Source organism: Eubalaena glacialis, chromosome 4 (assembly GCF_028564815.1).
Source record: "Eubalaena glacialis isolate mEubGla1 chromosome 4, mEubGla1.1.hap2.+ XY, whole genome shotgun sequence".
Lineage (NCBI taxonomy): Eukaryota > Metazoa > Chordata > Mammalia > Artiodactyla > Balaenidae > Eubalaena > Eubalaena glacialis.
The window spans coordinates 181828244-181853710 of record NC_083719.1 but is presented as its reverse complement, the minus strand read 5'-3'; the positions used below and the strand labels follow the sequence as shown (position 1 = coordinate 181853710).

General features: G+C 43.4%; 1 protein-coding gene across 1 annotated transcript in view; it reads left to right on the top strand.

Moving 5' to 3' along the window:
• Positions 1-3381: 3381 nt before the first annotated feature.
• The window catches only part of ADGRE1 (adhesion G protein-coupled receptor E1), a 47831-nt gene continuing 25745 nt past the window's right edge, over positions 3382-25467 (top strand). Inside the window, exons 1-10 of the mRNA XM_061188835.1 lie at positions 3382-3422; positions 6576-6638; positions 14374-14520; positions 18146-18301; positions 18425-18544; positions 19662-19808; positions 22124-22273; positions 23170-23310; positions 23396-23542; positions 24251-24339. Of these exons, the coding sequence (XP_061044818.1) occupies positions 3392-3422; positions 6576-6638; positions 14374-14520; positions 18146-18301; positions 18425-18544; positions 19662-19808; positions 22124-22273; positions 23170-23310; positions 23396-23542; positions 24251-24339 (1191 nt within the window). The 5' untranslated portion in view covers positions 3382-3391. The remainder of the gene's footprint in view (positions 3423-6575; positions 6639-14373; positions 14521-18145; positions 18302-18424; positions 18545-19661; positions 19809-22123; positions 22274-23169; positions 23311-23395; positions 23543-24250; positions 24340-25467) is intronic.

Below are 25467 nucleotides of genomic sequence, written 5' to 3'. Positions count from 1 at the left end.
TTCCTCTTCGTCTCCACAGCCCTTGCCCTCCTCCAGGTCATCACACTTGTCTTCTCTCCATCTCCCCAACCATGACCACATCCTGTCTGACACCCATGCTACACAACACAAGTGTTGTAAAACACCAATGTGACTGTTACTTCCTCGCTGAAATCTCTTTTATTGCCCTGCGGAGACGGTCTAAACTCTTTCACGTACAATGGAAGGTCCTGCCTGAAATGGACTTGCTGACTCTTTAACTGAGTCACTGCTGGCACCATGCCTCCGATGAGTAGCTGTGACCACTTATTATTGACACAATGTCAGTAATAACTGATAATATTGAGTATTAATTTTGCCAGGCAGGATTTTATGGCTTTATCACATTAAACCTCAAACCCTATGATGTTATGATGATCCTTTTGTTTTTTAACTGACAGGGACAATTGCTTCTAAGTGTATCAGTTGTCTCCTGCTGTGTAACAAATCACTCTCCAAATGTAATGGCTTAAAACAACACATTTTTAATTTTCTTACAGTTTCTGAGAGTTGGGAATCTGAGGGTGGCTTAGCTGGGTGGAGCTGGATCAGGGTCTTCTCAGGAGGTCACAGTCAAGCTGTTGTCTGGAATCTGAGTTCCCCCTCATGTGGGCTTCTCCATGGCACTGTTTGAGTGTCCTCACAACATGGTAACTGATGTCCCTTCAGTGAATGATCCTGGAAAGAAAGAGGGAGGGGAAATCCACCATGATGCTTACAACCTCAGATGTCTCAGATCTCACACAAGGTTACATCTTCCTTTCTCTGTTCCTTAGAAACAAGTTACTATGTCCAGCTCATACTCAAGGAGAGAAGAATTAGGTTTCCCCCTCTTGAAGGGAGGACTATCAAAGAATTTGAGTAATAGCCAAGCCTTGGAGATTTTCCTGTGTGTCAGGCTCTGTTCTAAGCATGTCACATAAAGCCTTTCCTCTGATGCTCGCCTCAAACCCATGAAATATGTCCTGCTTATCAAGCCCATTTTACAGATGGCCACGTTGAGGCATAGAGAAATTAATTGCTGGAGAAGGTGTGGAGAAAATGGAACCCTCCTACACTGTTGGTGGGAATGTAAATTGGTGCAGTCACTATGGAGAACTGTATGGAGGTTCCTTAAAAAACTAAAAGTAGAGTTACCATATGATCTAGCAATCCTACTCCTCGGCGTATATCCAGAGAAAAACATAATTTGAAAAGATACATGCACCCCCAATGTTCACAACAGCACTGTTTACAATAACCAAGACATGGAAGCAACCTAAATGTTCATCGACAGGTGAATGGCTAAAGAAGATGTGTTATATTTATACAATGGAATATTACTCAGCCATAAAAAAGAAGGAAATAATGCCATTTGCAGCAACATGGATGGACTTAGAGATTATCATACTAAGTGAAGTAAGCCAGACAGAGAAAGACAAATATCATATGATATTACTTATATGTGGAATCTAAATAAATGATACAAATGAACTTATTGACAAAACAGAAATTGACTCACAGACATAGAAAACAAACTTATAGTTACCAAAGGGGAAAGGGAGGGGAGGGATAAATTAGGAGTTTGGGGTTAACAGATACACATTACTATATATAAAATAGATAAACAACAAGGACCTACTGTATAGTACAGGGAACTATACTCAATATCTTGCAATAACCTATAATGGAACAGAATGTAAAAAAATGAATATATATATATATGAATCACTTTGCTGTACACCTGAAACTAACACAACACTGTAAATCAACTATATTTCAATAAAAATTTTTTAAAAACTTGCCCAGGACCACACATAACTAGCAAGCGGTGGAGACAAGATTTGGACCCCTGGCGATCTGGTGCTATAGAGTCTGTGTTTATCCTCCAGAGCTTCTCTTAACATAGCTCCATTTATCTTCCTTCTTGGTGAACTTTACTGTATTTCTGTGCTGGCTCTTAATTGCAACCTCTTAGGGTTGCAGACCCTAAGACCCTGGGTAGGGTCTCCTGATGAACAGACAGAACCACTGATGAATCTGCTTCAGCGATCATAAGTCCAAAGTGGATATTTTGCCTTGCACAGAGCAAAAAAGAATATAAAAACAAGTGGGGCTCTTCTTCCCAAGAACTTGGGGCTGGTCTTTGCACCTAAGTTTTGGCTTGGAGCAGGTGTTCTTGGTGCCCGCCCACACCTGTGACCTTCAACCCTTAGGGCACACTAGACTGACATGTGCCAGCCACTGCATTTTGTTATCAACAGGGTTATGAACTGGAACCCATTCTATCTGCTTGGAGGCCAGGTCTTGAGTTGACACAAGCCTCAATCAGTGACTGACAGTAACTGGTGGATAAATACCCCAACTCCCTCCCCCGACATTTGGGATAACTCTGAAGAGTGTGCTCTAGGTTACCTTCCAGAGGTTCCCAGCCACATTAAGTTTCAGTTTCTTACTGGGTAACTTGCTTGATAACATTCACTGCAGGCTCTTTCCCTTCCCTCTCTCACTTCCCCCATCCCCAGCTGGAGTTTTTTGGGGTCAGCTCCCTGATGAACTACTTTCACGAGAATCCTTGTCTGAGCACCTGCATCTGGGGGACCCTAACTAAGACATTCCTAGACCACCATGTTTATGAGATGGCACGTGTGTGTGTGTGTGTGTTGGGTTGGTTTGGGGGCAGTGCTGGGAATGGGGTGTGTCACTGACCAGTGATCAGATATCGTGGGGAGCTAAAGGCAAATGAAATGGTGAAAGCTCTAGACCTTGGAGTCAGAGGGTCCTGGATTCAAAGCTCGGGTCCAGGTAATCTTGGACAAGTCACATCTCCTCTCTAAGGCTTGGTTTCCATTTTAATTGTACTTTTTTGGTGAAATAGGTGGAGGTAAGAATCCCTAGTATACGATGTTGACATGACGGTGAAATTAAATTTTATTGGAAACGTGTTTAGCCCAGTGCCTGGTACCTGAGGGCTCTGATGATGGTTTGTATGGGGCAGGCTGGGAGGAGACCATTGAGTTTGGGGCTTGCTTCATTGGGTAGTGGAAGCTTATTTATTATTGGGTGCAATAAAATAAGGTGATGAGAGATGGGAGATAGATGTTGCTGGGGGAAGAAAAAAGTGAGTAGGAAGGAAGGAGAGAGAGAGAGGGAGATAGACCCACACAGGGACCCATCAGCCAGACAAACTTCTCTTCACTGTGGAGAAAGGAGAGGATTAGAGGTTTGTCAGACTGTCCTTTATGAGTGGAGGCGACTCAGCAAAAAGGACCATGATGCTCTGGCTGCATTGAGCAATTCTGGCTCTGCCCTTCCCCTCTCCCCACACCCCCTGTTACTGAAAACCCTGGAAACAGCAAGAAAGTACTCTTCACTGAATGCCAGAACCTGCACGATGTGGAGCTTCAGTTTTCTCCTCTTTTGGGGTGCGTATGAGCCTGAATAGGGGGTCTGGGGAGAGCCTGCACTGGAAATAGACTGTAAGGAAAAGGGAGGGCCTCGACCGTCCAGCCAAGAGATCATAATTCTAGGCTGGACACTGCAAACATCTTCACTGGGGAACCTTTGACCAAAATCAGTCAGCTCAGGGAATTCATCTGTCAAGGAAGAGTTTCGTTATAGTCATTCAGTTGACATGTATTTCCTGAGCACCCACTGTATGCTGGGTGCTGTTTTAGGCACTGAGAATAGAGCAGTGAACAAACAGACAAGGTTACTGCCCCTGTGAGGCTGACATACCGGTGGGAGGAGATAGGAAGAAAGGAAGCCGCTAACGGTAATAGCAACCTCCCAAGTAGCACCGTTCTAAGTTCCTCAAATAGAGAATGAATTCAATCTTCACTAAATGCCTCTGATATTGGGTCATTAATAGTCCCATTTTCTCAGGGTAGATACTGTTCTCCATAGTGGCAGTACCCACTTACATTCCCACCAACAGTGCAAGAGGGTTCCCTTTTCTCCACACCCTCTCCAGTATTTATTGTTTGTAGATTTTTTGATGATGGCCATTCTGACCGGTGTGAGGTGATACCTCATTGTAGTTTTGATTTACGTTTCTCTAATAATTAGTGATGTTGAGCATCTTTTCATGTGCTTCTTGGCCATATGTATGTCTTCTTTGGAGAAATGTCTATTTAGGTCTTCCATCCATGTTTTGATTGGGTTGTTTGCTTTTTTGATATTGAGCTGTATGAGCTGTTTGTATATTTTGGAGATTAATCCCTTGTCAGCTGCTTCATTTGCAAATATCTTACCCGATTCTGAGGGTTGTCTTTTTGTCTTGTTTATGGTGTCCTTTGCTGTGCAAAAGCTTTTAAGTTTCATTAGGTCCCATTTGTTTATTTTTGTTTTTACTTTCAAAATTGGGTTATTTGTAGAGATGAGGATGGACCTAGAGACTGTCATACAGAGTGAAGTTAAGTCATAAAGAGAGAAACAAATATCGTATATTAGCGCATGTATGTGGAATCTAGAAAAATGGTACAGATGAACCTATTTGCAAAGCAGAAATAGAGACACAGACGTAGAGAACAAACGTATGGACACCAAGGGGTGGAAAGGGCGTGGGTGGGATGAATGGGGAGATTGGGATTGACAGATATACACTACTATGTATAAAATAGATAACTAATGAGAACACTCTGCATAGCACTGGGAACTCTACTCAATGCTCTGTGGTGCCCTAAATGGGAAGGAAATCCAAAAAGGAGGGGATATATGTATACATATAGCTGATTCACTTCGCTGTACAGCAGAAACTAACACAACATTGTAAAGCAACTATACCCCAATTAAAATAAAATAGCCCCATTTTACAGAGGAGAAAAATGAGGCAAAAGAGATTAAATAACTTGCCCAAGACCACTTAGCTAGTAAGGGGTAGAGCTAGGATTTAAAAACAGGCATCCTGGATCCAGAGTCTGTACATCTCTAAACTATGCTGCTCCAAATAACAAATAAACAAAAGCATTTCAGGGAGTGGCAAGCGATATGAAAGAAATTGTCATAGAGTGTGACTGGGGGTTACGTAGAAGAGGGAAGTCAGGGGAAGGTATTTCTGAAGAAGTGTTGTTTGTGCTGAGGCCTGAACAATGAGATGGAGCCATCCTGTCTGTTCTCTTAATTTTCTTTTTCTTCAGGTGTCAGTTTTTCTTGGTCTTGCTTATCTTTCACGTCATGGTTTCCTTCACGGGTCTCGTGAGGTTTGGTCTTTGGTTCAAATCTAAGAATGGGGGACCTTATCTAAGCAACAAGTGTGGGTTTTCTCTGTGTTGTACATTGGATCCGTTTCCCTTATTTCACCGAGGAGAAAATTTGGTCACGAAGAGATTAAGTAACTTTCCCAAGGCCACGTAGTCTGTAATTGGTGAAGCCAGATTTTTAAGCCCAAGCATTTTGACCCTAGCGCTGGTATGCTTAAACACAATGTTCTGTTGCCTTTAAAATAATGAAAGAGCAAGAGAATTTCAGTTAGTGATCATAAGAAAGTTGGGAGTTTGGGTCTGTGGGACTTGACGACTGGCAGGTATCATTAGAAGGAGCAGGTAATTTGTGGACCTCAAATGCTAAAATGCAGACTTGTTTCTTTGGGGTGTCAGCACTGGTGCTGGCCATTAGCACTCTATTCTGCCCTTAAGAAGCAAAGAGTGGTGATGATGACATTGATGACGGTGGAGATGCTGAAGATGATGATAATATGATGATGATGATGGTGATTATGATATGATGTGATGATGGTGATGACGATGGTGATGTGATGATAGAGAGGTGCTAAATGCTGCAGGACTGCACTGCCTTTTAGATGTTAAAAAAATTGCCTTACCCTCCGATAAAAATTTAATACTACAGATATACTATATACTTATTTATATATTATATGTATATCTGTATGTGTTTTATACATGAAGAGTAAGATTTTTTCATCTCTCCTCAAGAACCAAGTTTTGCTCTTGGGGGGAGATATCATTTCCTTTGAGAATGCATGTTTCAATGTATGGGGGTTTTTGTTCTTCTAATTTTTATTGGGTTATAGTGGATTTACAATGTTGTGTTAATTTCAGGTGTACAGCAAAGTGAATCTGTTATACATATATCCACTCTTTTTTAGATTCTTTTCCAATATAGGCCATTACAAAATATTGAGTAAAGTTCCCTGGGCTATACAGTAGGTTCTTATTAGTTTTTTTTTTTCTTTTTGGCCGTGCTGCGCGGCTTGTGGGATCTTAGTTCCCCGATGAGGGATTGAACCCATGTCACCTGCAGTGGAAGTGCAGAGTCCTAACCACTGGACCTCCAGGGAATTTCCTCAATGTATGTTTTTGAAAATCATCTGGAACTCTTTGTAAATGAAAAAAAAATGAAGATAATACAAACAAAATGAAAAACAAAAATGAAGTGCAGAAAAGCAGGAATGGTGGCTGTGAAGGTTATATAAAATAATGTATGCTTGTCACTCACTTGGGGCTTTCATCTAAGCTCATCAAACCTGTTTCTATGAGGCTACACCAAGAGTAATTTTTCAGGTTGAGTCCAAAGAGCTTCTTGATGGGTCATGGTGTTTTTCTTTTCTTTCTTCACAGGGTGTTGTGGTATATACACCTGGGGAATGTTCACATTACCCTCACTGGAACCAACGACAAGACGTAAGTTGGGGAATCTATATGCCCAGCATGGCGGGGAGGAGAATATTCTGACCCAGGTGGCTGAGCCACAGCTGGACACTTGCCACAAACTAGTCCGTGGCTGAGCAAGGGATAACATCCAGGTCTCCCGGTTCCCACCCAGGCTTTTTCTCTTGTGCCTTAAACTTGCTGTGTGACCTCAGGCAAGTCACATGACCTCTTTGATCTTCAGTTTCCTCAGCTGCGAGATACAGGTAACGAGGGTTCCTATGTCACAGGGATGTTGTGAAGCTTAAAACCAAAGAGGTAACGTTGTATACTACCTGGCATGTGTGAGAAGAGCTTCATGAATGATGGGGCAGTGGGGATGGGGATGGGATTTATTTAAACTACAACTCAACGTGGGGAAAAAAAGTGCATTTTTAGATGTTTCGTTCAGTGTTCTCATCTTCCACACAAGCTCCTGCTGGATCCAGGAGGAGAAACATGGCCAGTTCTGTGTTCTCAGTGTCTCAGTTTCCTGGCTCAGCCTTATTTGGGAAACTCAGTCTTTATGGTACGAAGAGTTAATCTTTCAAATCTCCTCACCCTACTCTCGTTCCTCCCGAGATGGTGTGTGGGTGTTGGCGTAGGGGCAGCTTATGGCATCTTGCAGCAGTGAAATGTGGGCTCTGAATGGGGTGTTTTGTCCACTGGGGGGAAAAAACATGGTAACAACTTGGAATAAACTAAATGTATGCTTACACCAGGGAACTGGCTGGATAAATTGTTGCATTTGTGAGACCAACCCAAGCTACTGTAACAAATAAAGCCCAAACTGTCAGTGGCTTAAGAAAAAGAAATTTCATTCTCGTTTGTTTAAGAGTCCAATGAGGATATTTCTGGCTGGTGGGTGGTTTTCCTACATGTGGTGATTCGGCGACCCAGATGCTTTCTGTTTTGTGGCTCAGCCATACTAGTATCTCAGAGACTCTGCAGACAGCGGCGAAACCACATTATTAAAACCCAGGCTCGGCAGTGACACACGTCAACGGCCGTGCATGGTCACATGACCATACCTGGATGCAAGGTGAGCTGGGAAATGTAGTCCATGGCAGGGTAGTTGCCTCCTACTGTCAATTCTACACCATGGAAAGGAGAGTGTGAAGTTTTTGTTCGATCTTGGGCTACCTAGCTATCTCGGGCACAGTTAGAGCCCATGGATATAATGGAATACTATACAGCTGATAAAAAGCTTAAGTTTGGTCATGTGAACTGACTCGGAAAGTTGCCCCAAACATTATTTTCTTAATTTTTTTAATTATAGAAATATTTAAACGTTCAAAGGTAGGGAAAATAGTATAACAAACTCCCATGTACCCATTGCTCACCTTCAACACTTGGCAAATTTTGCTGCTCTTGGTTACAGGAAAAAGAAAGTAATAGTGGAGGGTGGGAGGGAGGGAGATGCAAGAGGGAGGAGATATGGGAACGTATGTATATGTATGGCTGATTCACTTTGTTATAGGGCAGAAACTAGCACACCATTGTAAAGCAATTATACTCCAATAAAGATGTTAAAAAATAAAATAAAATAAAATATTGCATATTTAAAAAAAAAAAAGTAATAGTAGGACAGAGCTGTCCAAAAGAACTTTCTATGACAATGAACATGTTCTAGATCTACAGTAGTCACTAGTCAATGGAGCTACTGAGAACTTAAATGTGGCTACTGCAATTGAAGAATCAATGCTTCATTTTATTTAATTTTAATAGATTTCAGTGTAAACAGCCATATATGATTAGTAGCTACTGTGTTGGACAGCACAGCGGACTGTATGTTGCGTGATACCATTTGTGTTCAGAAAATTGTGTGAATTGATAAATTCATTTATATTTAATGTTATATTTACATGATTGAGTTTGTGAATAGGACCTAGCCTTGAAGGATTCACTCTAAGCTTTTGACAGTGGTGACCCCTGGGTATAACGATGGGGCACAGGGAAGTCTTCACTTTTAATTTTATATACTTCTGCATTGTTTGAATTTTTTTTACTATAATTATTACCTTCTTAAAAAAAGATGAAGACAAATGAAACAACAGATACACAGCACTATATATAAAATAGATAAGCAACAAGATCCTACTGTATAGCACAGGGAACTGTAGTCAATATCTTGGAATAACCTATAATGGAAAAGAATCTGAAAAAGAATATATATATATATATATGTATGTATATATATATATATATATATATATATGTATATGAACTGAATCACTTTGCTGTACACCCGAAACTAATACAACATTGTAGATCAACTATACCTCAATAAAAAATTTTTTTTAAAAACCCAAAGAAACAAAAATAAGGATCACCACCTGCTTTTGGTTAATTTCTATAGAAGCAGAGTCTGAGGTGAGGATTCTTGTGTGAGTAATTTATTAAGGAAGGGCTCTCAGGAGACACTTGTAGGGGACGGAGGGAAGCAGGATTGGATAGGGGAAGAACTAGCCACTCAGAAGATGTTTCAGGAGAGTTTCAGCCACAGCCTGATCCCAGGGGGCGCTCTGGAGTGTGAATTACACCACAGAGGTTCACCTGGTCAGAGGCCATTACACTCCTGCATCTGTCAGGCAATACTTCTAGGTCAGCGAGACAGAGCGGGGGAGGATGCGATGCCAATGAGGTAAATTGGATGGGGGTAGGGCCGAGAGCGGCTGCTATCCCCCCTCCACCTATATTTTTAAAACTTTTTTTTTTTTTTGGCCTCACCGCGCAGCATGCGGGATCTTAGTTCCCTGACCAGGGATTAAACCCATGCCCCCTGCAGTGGAAGCATGGAAGCATGGGGTCCTAACCACTGGACCGCCAGAGAATTCCCCTCACCCCTCTTTTTTTAAACTGTTTTTAGAAATTGAAGTATAGTGAATATTCAGTGTTGTGTTAGTTTCAGGTGTCCAGCAAAGTGATTCAGTTTTATACACACACACACACACACACACGTGTATATATATTCAGATTCTTTTCCATTATAGGTTATTACAAGAAATTGAATATAGTTCCCTGTGCTATACAGTAGGTCCTTGTTGTTTACCTGTTTTATATATAGTAGTGTGTCTATGTTAATCCCAAACTCCTAATTTATCTCTTCCCCCCGCCACCTTTCCCCTTTGGTAACCATAAGTCTGTGTTCTATGTCTGTGAGTCTATTTCTGTTTTGTAAATAAGTTCATTTGTATCATTTTTTTAAAATTCCACATATAAGTGATATCATATGATATTTGTCTTTGATTTACTTCACTTAATTTGATAATCTCTAGGTCCATCCATGTTGCTGCAAATGACATTATTTCATTCTTTTTTATAACTGAGTAATATTCCATTGTATGTGTATGTGTGTATATATATATCTCTCACATCTTCTTTATCCATTCATCTGCCCATGGACATTAGGTTGCTTCCATGTCTTGGCTCTTATAAAAAGTGCTTCCATGAACATTGGAATCCCATCCTTTCTTACTTGGCAAGGTGTGAAGAACTCGTGATCTGATGGTGGTAAATCCCCAGGAAGAGACTGGGTTTTCCTCTTCACATCCTCACTCCCTCTTTCATAACTCACCACTGTGATCATTGGTACCCAGGGAGAAAGGGAACCTGGTTTGAAAGGATGGGTCATGGCCAGATCTCAAAGGGATCCATCGACTTCTCTTTCCTTGCAGGTGAGCAGACGCGGTGGTTGTCGACACATTTTGGTAAGAGACTCCCCCACCTTGGGCAAATGCCTCTGTCACTTGGTTTTGTCACCTGATTAATGACAACCCCTACCTAATGGAGTAAAGTTGTGATGACTCAGTTCCATGTGGAGTTGTTATGAGGTGGGCTGTGGAGTCATGCTTCCTGGGTTTGAATCTTGGTTCCAGGGCTCATCGCCGTGGGGACCTCGGGTATCTCGGTAAATTACCCAAGGCTTCAGTTCCATGAAAATGAGTGAGGGGAGTTAATCCCACAGGGGTTTAATGAGAATGGAATGAGGGAAGATATAGGCGGTGCATAGTTGATACTTGGAACATAGTAAGTGCTCAATTATGTTAGCCCTCTTCCTACTCCTCCTCCCCCTTTCCCCTCCCCCCTCCCCCTCCCCTCCCCCTTTCCCCTCCCTCCCTCCCCCTTTCCCCTCCCCTCCCCCTTTCCACTCCCCTCCCCTCCCCCTTTCCACTCCCTCTCCCTCCTCTTCATCCTCCTCCTCCCTCTTCTCCTCTCCCTTCTTCCTCCCCTCCCTCTTCTTCCTCCCTGTCCCCCTCTTCCTTCCCCCCTTCCTCCCCTCTCTCCTCCTCCGAGCATCACAAATTAACTGGTTCTTCTTGGCTCAGCTGCAGCTGCACCAAAGCTGGTAGCCAGTGGTGGAGCACAGCCAGGAGGATGAGCAGGTCTCTCCCCTAACATCCGTCCACTCTGCTTGGCTCTTCTCTTACATTCTGACTCATGGTGTGACCTGGGAACGGTTTTACAAACTCTCTTGGGCCTCCCTTTCCACATCTGTAGAAAGGAGTCCTAACGTTTACCTTGAAGTAGGGTGACCCACTATCCTGGCTTGCCCCAGACTGGAGGGAAGGGGTGTTTCCCAGGATGCTGGACTTTGAGTGCTAACACCAGGAAAATCGTGGGAAAACCAGGATGGCTTGGTCATCTCGCCTCAAAGCATTATCGTGAGGACTGCAGAACATCTAAGGGAGGGGCTCGGCACATGGAAGACACCTAGGAAATGGTAGTTGTAGTTATATTTGTTAAAGTCTCTTTGCCTCCTTGAGTCTCATTTTCTATGTTGGTCAATTAAGTGACCATCTATTAAGTTGTTTTGCTCACGGTTGAGGATCATGTGTATGTCTCAGTTGGATGGTTGACGTGGCTTCTGCCCCGGTCTCCTGTTTCCTTGCCCTTCTAAGAATGGCCAGAGGGCACCTGTGAGCCCCTGAGTCAGGTCCCGCCCCACCTCTGCCCACAGCCCTCCAGGGCTCCCTCCTCCCTCAGGGCAAAAGTCTGAGTCCTCCCTGCTGCCCACAAAGTCCTGCATGACCTGCCCTGTCTCCTCCCTGCCCTCCCCTCCTCCCTCTCTCCCCCTCGCTCACTCTGCTCCAGCCACCTGGGTTTCTTTGCTGTTCCTGCAACACGCCAGGCACTGTCCTGCCCCAGGGCCTTTGCATGTGCTGTTCCTTCTGCCTGGAATCTTTTGCTCCCTATATATACATGGCTCCTTCCCTCACCTTCTGTATGCTTCAGCTCATGAGTTATCTTCTCAGTGACTACCCTATTTTTGACATTGTATGCCTCATCAGATTATCATCTCCGTGAAGGTGGGGAATTTTGTATGTCTTGTTCCTCTGCTGAATCCACAGGGCTTAGAATATTGCCTGGCATATAGTAGGTGTTTGTATTTGTCGGGGTTACCCAGCGAAACAGAATCAATAGAATGGATAGCTACATATAAATATACGTAAATATTTATTGTAAGGAATTGGCTCACACGATTCTGGCAAGTCTCAAGATCTGCAGGCCAGAAAGAATTTGGAGAACTGAGAAAAGGTGAGTGTGGCTGGTGGGACCAGGTAGAAGATGAGCCAGAGAAGCTGGCAGGTGGCCGGTCACACAGGACCGTGTTGCTATTCTGGTTTGGGGTGGATTTGAGTCCTGAGAGATTGAGCTAGAGGAAGAAAGAAAGTAATGGGAAACAGAGTTGAGAGATCACAAATGGTAATACACAGTAAATCTGCAAAAGGAAATGTTGCCTTTGTAGAAGAAAGAGGAAGCTGGAAATGAGAAGAGAGATACAATCTGAGGCATAGGGCAGGGAAGGGAAATAAACAAAGCAGGGTGCAGGCAGCAAAGAGTCTGGCTCTCAAGACCTTAGTAATGAAAATCTGTCCTTTTTGTTTCTGCAGCACTTTATAAAGAGCTTTCCCGTGATTTCCCATTCGACTAATTAGATGGGGGCACTTTTGTTGACTTCTCTCTTTCTATTACATCCCACATCCAATCCATCGGCAAATCCCGTTAGCATTACCTTCTGAATAAACCCAGAATCTTATGCGCGCCACTGTTCCCACTTGGGCTGTATCCACCATCATCGCTCACCTGGACAAGTGCAGTTGCCTCCTACCTGGTCATCCTACCTCTGCTCCGATACAGTTCATCCTCCAACCAGTGGCCAGAAGGATCATGTTAAAACCTAAGTGATGCTGTATTCCTCCTCTGCTCAAACTCTCCCATGGCTCCCTTGTCTCTGATAAAAAGCTGAAGTCTTACAATGGTCCAGCAGATCCTACATGATTTTGTCATATCACCTCCTCCCATGCACCCGTCATCCACTCTGCTCCAACCACACCCGTCTTGTAATTCCATGACATCACTAGGCATGGTCCTGCCACAGGACCTTTGCACTTGCTGTTTCCTCTGCCTTAAATAGTTTCATAGCTCACTCACTCAGCTCCCTTAGGTCTTTGCTCAAATGTTACCTTCTCAGTGAGGTCTTCATTACCGAGCACCCACTATGCACTCGGGACACAGCAGTAAGTGAGACAGACACAAACCCCTGCCTTCTGGGAGCCCACAGTCCGTCAGGACAACAGACTTGAAACAACCAACTGCAAAAGTTTTTGCATAGAATTGTCTTAGAAATTGCCTGAAGATTTATTCCGTTTCCAGCCAGACCCACCTCTTCTTGCCTAGCAGTAGTGAAAACCACACACTTTGGATTTTGACAGGCCTGCTGCCGCCTCTCACCAGCTGTGTGTCCTTGGGCAAGTCACTGAACATCTCTGACCCTCAGTTTTCCACAGCTGTATAATGGGAACTGGATTCGTTTTCTGTGGCTGCCGTAACAAATCCCCATAGATTTGGTGGATTAAAATAACAAAAACATTATCTTATGGCTCCGGAGGTCAGAAATCTGAAATGGGTCCTACTGGGCTAAAATCAAGATGTCAGCAGGGGCTGCAATAAAATCAGTTGCAGGGCTGTAATGTTCGCTCATAACTCTTCTGTCTAGAGCTCTGATGCTCATTCAGGGACTTGTTAAAAACGCAGAATCTTAGGTCCATCCCGAGACCCGAATCAGCATCTGATTTCCCAAGATCTCTTGGGGATCCCAGATGAGGCAGACGCTACTGGTCTGTGGACCCCACTTGGAGCAGCAAGGGTCTGGGGTCTATAAGGTCCTTCACTGAGCTCCCTTGGTGGCTGTATCAGTTTCCCAGGGCTGCTGAAATGACCACAAACCAGGTGGCTTAAAACAACAGAAATGTATCCTCTCACAGTTCTGGAGGCCAGAAGTCTGAAATCAAGGTGCTTTCTCTGAAGGCTGTAGGGGAGAATCTATTCCAAGCTCTCCTAGCTTCTGGTGCTGCTGGTCAGGCTTGGTGGTCCTTGGCTTGTAGATGCATTCTTCTGATCTCTGCCTCCATCATCACGTGCTGTTCTCCCTGTCTCTGTGCCTCGCCTCTTGTGCTTAGAAGGACACCAATCATATCAGATTAAAGGACCACCCTGCTCCAGTATAATCTCATCTTAATTTAGGTCTTAATTACATTCCCAAAGACTCTATTTCCAAATAAGATCACATTCTCAGGGACCAGCGTTTAGGACTTCAATAACTTCAACATTTTGGGGAGGGGGGACGAAATTAAACCCATAACAGTCACCTTCCTTCTCTTGCGCTGGCTTCCCTCGCAGCCCCACTCGGTGCTCTGACCCAAATCCTTTCTTCTCCATTGCCTAGATATGAATGGGTGTGCAGATACCACCACGTGTCCGGCGTACGCAACCTGCACCAACACTTCAACAAGTTACTACTGTACTTGCAAAAAAGGCTTCCTGTCCAGCAATGGACTGACGAAGTTCAGGGACCCACGAGTGGAATGCAAAGGTGAGTTCCTGCCCCCTCAAAATCCCCTAGCATTTGGTTGGAAAATCAGCTGGAAGCTGTTTGGGCAGCAGATGTAGGTACTTTTTCTTTTTTCCCAAGCGTTATTTCCTCCCTCCTTCCCTCCCTGTCTCTCCCTTCCTTCCTTTCTTTCTTTCTTTCTTTCTTTTTCTTTTCTTTCTTAATCCCTTCCTTCCTTCCTTCCTCCCTCCCTCCCTCCCTCCCCCTCCCCCCCTGACTCTCTCTCTCTCTCTCTCTCTCTCTCTTTCTTTCTTTCTGTTCCTGGTCACAAAAACCTCCAATGATTAGAGACAAGTGTTAGAATAAAAAGAAACAAAATTATGCTATTTGTCAATATCCGGAAATAACCACTGATTTCCTTCTGGTTGCCTCTCCATGCAAATCACAAGAATTTCTGCATGTATTGAGTGCCAGGCCCTGTGTGAAGGGCTTTATGTGCATTTTCACATTACGTCAAGTGTAGTCGTTGTGATGATCTCCACCGTACAGATGAGAAGACCGAGGCTTGGAGAACTGAAATGACTTCTTTAGGATCAAACAGTCAAACTGGAATTCAAACCCAGGTCTTTTTGAGTGTAACAGCGATCTCTCAACCACTTACCTATTTGCCACAGTCCAGTTGTGAAGCGTTGGGAAATTGTATTTAATCTCTCTAAGCCTCACTATTTCCATCTGTAAAATGGGAGTATAAGAGTACCTACATTAAAGGGTATTTGAGATTATATGCAGTAGTGTATGCAGTGTGCTAGGCACATGTACAGTCCCAAGAGCAACTATTAACATAAATAATAGAAACTAAAATAATTCCCAGAATAAGCTAAGTTTTTGGTTTTTATTCCTTATATTTAGACCCAAACTCTCCTCTTGACTGTAAAGGTCCGACTATGCCTCTGACATAGTTTGCAGGGGTCTGCAAACTTTTTCTGTAGAGCAGCCAGAAAGGGCCAGATAGTAAGGGGCCAGATAGTAAATATTTTGGAGGTTGCTGGCTGAATGATCTCTCTTGACTACTTAGTACTCCAGGTGTAGTGCAAAAGCAGCCATAGATGATACATAAATAAATGAGTGGGGCTGTGTTCTAATAAAACTTTATTTACACAAACAGGTGGCAGGCTGGATTTGACTTATGGGCTGTAAATCATTTGCTGAGCTCTGAACAAGATAACTGATTTGTATTATTATAGTTCCCAGGAAGCCCCAAACATACTTTTTATTAATTTTTTTTTTATTTTTGGCTGTGTTGGGTCTTCGTTTCTGTGCGAGGGCTTTCTCTAGTTGTGGCAAGCGGGGTCCACTCTTCATCGCGATGCGCGGGCCTCTCACTATCACGGCCTCTCTTGTTGCGGAGCACAGGCTCCAGACGCGCAGGCTCAGTAGTTGTGGCTCACGGGCCTAGTTGCTCCGCGGCATGTGGGATCTTCCCGGACCAGGGCTCGAACCCGTGTCCCCTGCATTAGCAGGCAGATTCTCAACCACTGCGCCACCAGGGAAGCCCCAAACATACTTTTTAAAAAAATTATTTTTTATTGAAGTGTAGTTGATTTACAATGTTGTGTTAGTTTCTACTGTACAGCAAAATGATTCAGTTATATATATATGTATATGTGTGTCTGTGTATATGTGTGTCTGTGTATATATATATTTTTTCAGATTCTTTTCCATTATGGTTTATTACAGGATATTGAATATAGTTCCCTGTGCTGTACAGTAGGACCTTGTTGTTTATCCATCCTATGTGCAATACTTTGCATCTGCTAATCCCAAACTCACATTCCATCCTCCCCGCCACTCCCTTGGCAACGACAACTCTGTTCTCTATGTCTGGGAGTCTACTTCTGGCTTGGAAATAAATTCATTTGTGTCATATTTTAGATTCCACATACAAGCGGTATCATACGGTATTTGGCTTTCTCTGTCTGACTTCACATAGTATGATAATCTCTAGGTACATCCACATTGCTGCAAATGGCATTATTTCATTCTTTGTCATGGCTGAGTAATATTCCATTGTACATATGGACCACATCTTCTTTATCCATTCATCTGTTTATGGACATTTTGGTTGCTTCCATGTCTTGGCTATTGTAAATAGTGCTGCTATGAATATTGGGGTGCATGTATCTTTTCAAATTATGGTTTTGTCCGGATATATGCCCAGGAGTGGAATTGCTGGATCACATGGCAACTCTATTTTTAGTTTTTAAGAGGAACTGCCATACTGTTCTCCATAGTGGCAGCAGTGATTTACATTCCCACCAACAATGTAGGAGGGTTACCCTTTCTCCACACCCTCTCCAGCCTTTGTTATTTGTAGACTTTTTAATGATGGCCATTCTGACTGGTGTGAGGTGGTACCTCATTGTAGTTTTGGTTTGCATTTCTCAAATAATTAGTGATGTTGAGCATCTTTTCATTGGCCATCTGTACAAACATACTTTTTAAAATCTTTAGGCTACAGTTCATGGGTTATTCAGTAAGCACAGTAGTCTTGTTGGTCCCTTGTTTTTAAATAAGGGGTGAGAGCATCATTCGCCATCTACAAAATGGTGGATACTACAGCAAGGATCTTGTCCGCTCTATGTCTTTGACCTGTGGTACCTAACACATTGTGAACATTTGATAGATATTTGCCAAATGAAGGACCATGCTACCTTATTCTTTATGTCAACTCCAGACCTAATCACCCTGCAATTGATGGACACTAGGTCTTTCTAATGTTTCATTACTTAAAGCTGGAATGAACATTCCTGTGATCTTATCTTGATATATAGTGGCAGGTACAGATTTCTCTCTAGGAGAGGCACAGTTTGCTGGGAGGGAGCTATAGGGTACTTGCCTTTAAGTTCTATTTGCACGACAAGTGCATCGTAAGTGTTTATTTAGGGTGACTTGACAGAGTAGGGCTGAAGGAGATTAGGGGAGGACCACCCCATGGTACCATGACTGCACAATTCTATGGGTGTTTCAATGAGTAAATTCCTAGAGGTGGGTTTGGAAACTGTTCTGGTTATCTATTGCTGGGGAGCAGCAAACTTTGTGTATTAAAACACCAGCAATCATTTATTTTGCTCATGAATGAATCTTCCATTTGGACTGAGTTTGCTGAGGATGACTTGACTTTGTTCTACACATTGTTAGTTGAGTCGGCTCAACTGGGGGCTAGAGGATCCACTTTGCAGGGGGCTCACTCAGAAGGCTGGCAAGCTGGTGCTGGCTGTTGGCTGGCTGCTCTGCCAGGGCTGTGGGCTGGAGGTCTTAATTCTTCTCCACGTGGTCTGCTTTTTCATGGCTGGTTGAACTTCCTCACAGTGTGACAGCTGAGTCAAGCATGAGCATCTCAAGAGAACAAGGTGGAAGTGTGTGACATTTTTATGACTTGCATGGTATATTTTAGGACCTAGTGTCACCACCACCATAGTCACAAGCATGCTCAGATTCAAAGGGAGGAAATATAGACCCCGGGGGCTTGAGGGAAGGAATACCAATGAAAGGACATTGAATTAAGGGCATATGGGATGGAAGACATTGTTTCAACCAACTTTGGAAAATACAAAGTGTTTCACAAGATGAAGAAAATTTGTAACACTCTGACTCTTTTTCTCTCCAGATATAGATGAATGTTCTCAAAGCCACCCACCATGTGGTCCTAACTCAATCTGCAAAAACCTGCCCGGGAGGTATAAGTGCAACTGTTTGCCTGGTTTCTCTTCTCCCACTGGTAATAACTGGAACCCAGGAAAGCCAGGTCATTTCACCTGTACAGGTAATACGCTCAGGCTCTCAGGCACGGGTCTTTGGTGGACAGCTCCTATTGAGTTGGGTACCTGTGTTTCTAACCATAGACACCTAATCTTTTGTCCCCCCAATGTCCTCCACTGCTCCTCAGACATTAATGAATGCCTCTACAGTGGGGTCTGCCCAGAGCACTCTGAGTGTACCAACTCTTTGGGAAGCTACAGGTGCAGCTGCCAAGTTGGATTCACCTCTAACAACTCCACCTGTGAAGGTATAGAGAACCTGATCTTTACCTACTCGATTAATTAGGAACTTCATATAGTCATCCTATGTGGTAGGGATTATGATCCTCATTTTAGAAATAATCCAGTCGAGGCTCAGAGAGGTAAAGTCATTTGTCCAAGAATACACAGCTATTAAGTAGAAGAACTTGAATTTGAACTCCCGTTGAGGGTCTACTATGAGTTAAGCAGTAGGTCAGGCAGTACTTGAGAGTAACGGGGGGCTCTATCCTTAGAGTGATTCACTCACCACCCTGTGGGGGGGAGATATTGACAATGTCTGGAGACATTTTTGGTTGTCACAACTGGTGGTGGAGGCGGGTGGTTTGTGTTACTGTCAACTGGTGGGTAGAGACCAGAGATCCTGCTGAACATCCTCCAATGCACAGAACAGCCTCCCCACAGCCGAGAATGATCTGGTCCAAAGTGTCAGTAGCGCTGAGATAAACTCTGTCCTGGGGAGAGCTCAGACCCAAACTTCAGAACTTTTCTCTGAAAGGTATTTGAATGAAGACCTGAGAGTTATTCTTGATCCTCCCTCCTGTTCCATATTAAATCAGTCATCATGTCATTGGGCAAAATGCCTGCTAAATATGTCTTGAATCTCTTCACTCTTTTCCATCCTTGGTTTAGGTTTCATCATTATTGCAACAGCCTCCTCACTAGTCTCTCCCTTTCTCTAGTGTTGGTCCCTTGAATCTATCCTCTGCACTGCAGCCAGAATATTCTCACCAAGAGACAAGGGCTCCATCTTCCTGAGTCTGCTGCAGCACTATTATTTATTTAAAGGGAGGGTGACTCTATCAAGCAAGGCATGGAGTGATCAAGCCCTCAACATACCCCCTTGGCTTGGAGTTAGAGATATTTGAAGTCATCTCTGACTTTTCTGATCTATTTGTAGCAGTTAGCTATTGCTGAGTAACAAATCACCCCAGAAGTTGGTGGTTAAAACAACCACCATTTGTTTAGTTCTGGATTCCACATGTTGGAAAGTCTGGGTATTGGGGAGCATCAGGTGGAGAACAGGTGGAGTGAATCTCCTGATTGCAGTCTCCTGTCCTCACTGCTTCCTCTGCCTTGACTGGGGTTTCCATTTCCACTCACCAGATGTGGACGAATGTGCCGATCCCAGAACTTGCCCAGAACATTCAACTTGCCACAACAGTTTTGGAAGCTACTCTTGTGTCTGCAACCCAGGATTTGAATCCAGCAGGGGAAAGATGAGTTTCCAGGGCCTGGGAGAGACTTGTGAAGGTAGGTTCATGGGTCTCTTGGGGAATCAAGTCCAATCTGTTTGCAAAGACAGCAGTGGTGGGGGAGGATTTGAGGTGGGTCTCAGCTGAATTCAAAGCCCTCATCTGCAAAGCTGAAGCCAATAATCATTCATTCATTCATGCATTCATTCAACAAACACTTCCTGAACACCTACTACATGCCGAGCACTCTTCCAGGGATGGAGGATACAGCAGTGTGTAATGCAGGCAAAAATACTTGTTCTCATGGAACTTATCATCCAGTGTGGGGAGAGATAGGGAGCAAACAAAATACGTTCATGGACATATTGTGTGTCAGGGGTAGTTAAAGGAGATGAAGACAAAGAAGGCAGGACAGGTGGGTAGGGAGTACTCGAGGGTGAAGTTGTAGTTTTAATAGCGTGGTAGGGAAAGGCCATGCTGAGAAGTTGATATTTGAGAAAAGACCTGAAGGGAGTGAGATACGGGTAATCTGGGGAAGGGTGTTCCAGGAGGGGGGAACAGCAGGTACACAGTTCTGAAGGCAGGATCCCAGCCAAGGCACTAAGCTCTTCCATATATGTGCTCATTCAGTCGTCCCAACAACCTGATGCTATCAGTGGTACTTTATACCCATATTATAGATGAGGAAACTGAGCCTCCATTGTGGTGGAATCACCTCTCCCAAGGTCAAATAAAAAGGAAATAAGAGAGTCATGGTAGAACTATGCCTAGTGTGACTTCATACCTCAGCCACCATGACCTGCTGCCTCTGAATGAGGCTACACCTGCTGGTAACTCAGGGTGGGCTTGTGCAGGACAGATATCAATTTAATCCCCAAATTTCCAGTCTCTGAGACTCAAGACAGTCTGGAAAGCTGTCATGTAAAAATTCCAGAGCCAGACAGAACCTGAATTTAAATTCCCGGTTGTGCCTTTCACAAGCTATGTGACTTTGCACAATTTTGAAGCCTCAATTTCCTCCTCTGAAAAATGGAAATATTAGTTTGAACCTCACAGGGCTGCTGTGAGGGTTTGTTGAGTGGATGCATGTAAAGGATATTCCTCATTGCCTGCCACAAAGAAAGCTCAACACGTTTGCCATTAACTTTTTATTTTAGTTAACGAATACTTAACATCGTACTTGCTCTGTCCCAGGTTCTGTTCTGAGTGTTTAAAGATAATGTATCATCTTATGTAATCCTCTGAACAACACTATGGGGTAGGTTCTATGATTACTTCCATTTCACAGATGAGGAAACGGAGACACACGGAGATGAATTCTCTTGTCCAGTGTATTAGTCAGCTCAGGCTGCCATAACAAAGTACCAGAGACTGGGGGGCTTAAACAACAGAGATTTATTATCTCACAGTTTTGGAGGCTGGAAGTCCAAGATCAAGGTGTCAGCATGGTAGGGTTCTGGAAACAGCTCTCTTCCTGGCTTGTACACAGCTGCCTTCTTGCTGTGTTCTCCCATGGCAGAGAGAACTCTTGTGTTTCTTCTCCTTCTCCCTCTCCTCCTCCTCCTTCTTCTTTTTCATAAGGGCACTAATCCCATCATAAGGATCCCACCTTCATGACCTCATCTAAACTTAACTATTTTCCACATCCAAATACCATCCCACTGGGGGGTAGGGCTTCAACATATGAATTTTGGGGGGGGTGACGTAATTCACTCCATAGCACCCAGTAACACGCAGATTATAAGGGGGCAGAGCCAGGCTTTGAACTCAAGATGTCCATGCTCTCTACCCCTCCACTCTGATATAGTGATTTCTTGGAGAGGAATTGAGATTCATCAACGAGTTTGAGGCTGAGGGAACACAGGTGAGAGAGAATGAGCCTTTGTGAACCTACAGGTAATCGATGAATCCAGATCATGAATTATGAAGGGATTAGAAGGAAATGATGAGCTCAGCTGGGAATAGACTCTCAGAATCTTATATATTCTAACGAGGAGTATGGATTCTATCCTGAGCTGTGGGGAGCCTCATCAGAAGATTTGCATGGGTCATACACATGCCTCTAAATGTTTCCTTTTCATAGTGATGCAAATGTGTTTAAGGAGGTGAGCCGGGGGAAGAGATATGGGAACATATGTATACATATAACTGATTCACTTTGTTATAAAGTAGAAACTAACACACCATTGTAAAGCAATTATACTCCAATAAAGATGTTTAAAAAAAAAAGACTGACATTACACAGGGGAAAAAAAAAAAAAAAGAAGGTGAGCCCGGAGGTGCTGGGGAAACCCATTGGCTTTAGGTCAGTGGTAAGGCTATGAACTGCTGCTGTAGCCTCATTCTCCTTCATCCTTTTGATTTTCTGCTTAGATGTGGATGAATGTTCCAGGAACTCTACACTTTGTGGTCCCAGTTCCGTCTGCACCAACATCCTGGGAAAATACAGTTGCTCCTGCCTGCCAGGGTTCTTTTCACCTGATTTGTGGAGCCCTGAGAAACCTGAGGCTTTCAAGTGTACAGGTAACTCTTCCAGCCATTTTGGGGACTTCTCAGCGGATGTCAAACTACCCTGAAATGTAGTGGCTTATATCAACAATCAATTGTTCTTGCCCATGATTCTGTGGGTTGACCATATGGTGTTTCTGGGGCACTAGGATGGTTGGCAGGTCCAAAATGACCTTGCTTACATGGCTGGTAGTTGGCACTGGTCTCTGGCTGGAAACTCAGTTGGCCCTTCAGTTTTCCTTATGAACTTTTCCTCATGGCTGCTTAGGCTTCCTCAGAGCATGGCAGCTGGCTCAGAAACCCTCTGAGGGAGATTAGTTAGGTCAGGGTTCCTCAACTTTGGTACTATTGACTTTTGGGGCTGGATAGCTCTTTGTTCTGGGAGACTGTCCTGTGCATTATAGGATCTTTTGCTTCGATCCATTGGATCCCAGCGACAAACAAAAATGTCTCCAGACATTGCCCAAGGTCCCCAGAGGGGCAAATCTCCCTCAGTTGAGAACCACTAGTTCAACATAATAGAAATTTCTTACTCTCATATGAATCCAATATGGATATACTTGGCCAAAGGGCAGCTTTCCTCCGCAAGGTGATATAGGTGTCCAGTCTCCTTGTATCTCTTGGTTCTTCTATCCCTTAGGGCATTAGAATTCCTGGTTCCAGCCAGCGGTGGGGAAAGAGAGAAAAGGCACACCCACTTCTTAACCACCTTGGCCCAGAAGTGACATATGTCTTGTTCCCATAAGTGAAAGCTAGTCACATGATCCCATCTAGATGCAGAGGGTTCTGGGAAATGTAGTTCCTGGTAGGGACGCCATGTTTTAGCGACCACTCTCTGCTTTGGAAGGCGAAGCGTGATTTTTGTTGGCTTGGTGGCCCACTCGGCCTCATGCCCATTCTCTACTCCACAGATATTGATGAGTGCCTTGATAAGTGCCTTTTCAATGCGACATGCACCAACACCCCTGGGAGCTACTTTTGTACCTGCCACCTTGGCTTTGCACCAAGCAATGGACAGCTCAACTCCATAGACCAAAAAGTGGACTGCATAGGTGAGTGGAGGGTTTGCTGGACATCCCTGGAAAGAAGTATCTCCTTACTCCTCTAAGTTGTTTGATATTCTTGAGTTCTTTGCAGATATTGACGAATGCCTCCAGGATCCATCACCCTGTGGCCCAAATTCTGTCTGCACCAATACCCTGGGCTCCTACAGCTGTAGCTGCATGGTGGGCTTTCATCCCAATCCAGAAGTCTCCTGGAAATATGGCAACTTCAGCTGCAAAAGTAATCATCTCCTTGCATGTCTTGGCAATGGAATCTGTGTCTTGATTTGGTTGTAGAATCCTCACTTTTTCCAACCTCTGGACCCTCTTCTTTTTTTACCTGGTCCACATATTCTCTCTTTTTCTGTTCATTTACTCATTCATTAATCACTCATTTGATAAATTATTTTTGAAGCATCAATCCATGGGGAAGTTTGAAAGGTTTAAATTTTTTTTAATTATGGATTATTTGATATATTAAAAGTATAGATAACTTATATGGAGGCAATGAAGTATAATAATAGAATGAGTATATCTGAGGCCCTTGGCAACATAAGAACTAGAGCATCATCAATGCCATTGCGTTTCCTACATGCTTCTTCCCTGCTCCATATCCCTGACTCCTCCCCAGAGGGAACCACATGGAACTTTGTAATTCCCCTACTTAAAATATTCCCCCTCTGAACATTCCTTGCTTAGTTTGGTTTGCTTTGGAGCTTTATAACAATGGTATCATATTAGGTATAGTCTTTTCTGATTTGCTTTTTTCACCTACTATCATGCTTCTCAGTCGCTGACGTAGCGTGTAGCTGTAGTTTGTTCATTTCCACTGTTGTATAATATGACAATGGATGGATTTCAAGCAGGGGGTGAAGAAATCAGACTTGCCTTTTAATCATATCTTGCTGTGGTTAAGTTTGATTTGGTTGTTTTTGTTTTTTCTTCTTAGGGGTTCCCTTCAAGTGTAAAGAAGATGTGATACCCAACAATGAGTGGGTCCAGCTATGCCAAGTGGGAGCAGCAGTGGAGCCTGAATATGTAAGTATTTTTGAAGGTTCCTAGTTCTTGAAGTTTTCCCAGAAGGCACTTAGGTAGAATGTCGTTTTGCAGCTTTAACAAAGTCAAAAAATACGGTGGCCTAGACCAGATATAAATTTATTTCTCTCTTTGTAACAGTCTGAGTATAAGCTGCTGAGAGCTGACATGATGGCTTCATAATACTCTGCCATCACCAACACAAGTCTCTCTCATTTTAGTCCAAAATGGCTGCTCCAGCTCCTGACATCAAGTCTGCAATCCAGCTGGTGGGCAGAAGAGAAGGGGAAGTGAAAGGCACAGTCCTTCCCGTTAAGAGTATGATCCAGTATCACTTTTGCTTACACATAGCTTCAAGGAAAGCTGGAAAGGAAGGACATTTGTCTATCTAAAACTTGGGGATTTGTTTACTAAAAGAAGAAATGGTATTGGAGTCTCACTATTAGTGAAGGTGTATGTGCTGCATCTGTGTGATAGGGGATGGGTGATACACAGCCTCCAGGCCAGGCAGAGGAATTTGGATGTCTTGATTCTCTAATGAAGTCATTCTAGTAAGTAAAGACTCCAGAAGCATCTTCAGGTATTGATGTCACTATATTAAATATGAATTTGTAAATTAGCTTTGGAATTCCCATGCACTTTGGTTCACGGTTGTTTTTCTTTAAATTGTGAAATACACATAAAATTCACCATTTTAAAGTGTACAATTCAGAGACATTTAGTGCACTCACAATGGTGTGCAACCACTACCTCTATCTCCAAAACATTTTCATCACCCCCAGAAGAAACACTATGTACCCATTGACAGTTACTCTGTATTCTCCCCTGGCATCAGCCTCCGATAAACAGTAATCTAATTTCTATCTCCATTGATGTAACTATTCTGGATATTTCATATAAATGGAATCACACACTATGTATCATTTTGTGTCTGGCTTCTCTCACTGAGCATCATGCTTTCAAGGTCCGTCCGTGTTGTAGCTGTGTCAGCGCTTCAGTCCTTTTCATGGCTGAATTTTATTCCACTTGGACCATATTCCACTTGGACCACTGGTCTTTTCACCCCACTCAATACTTTTGCTGTTGGTTGATGTTTTCTTTTCTTATTTATGGAAGAGAAAGATGCTATGA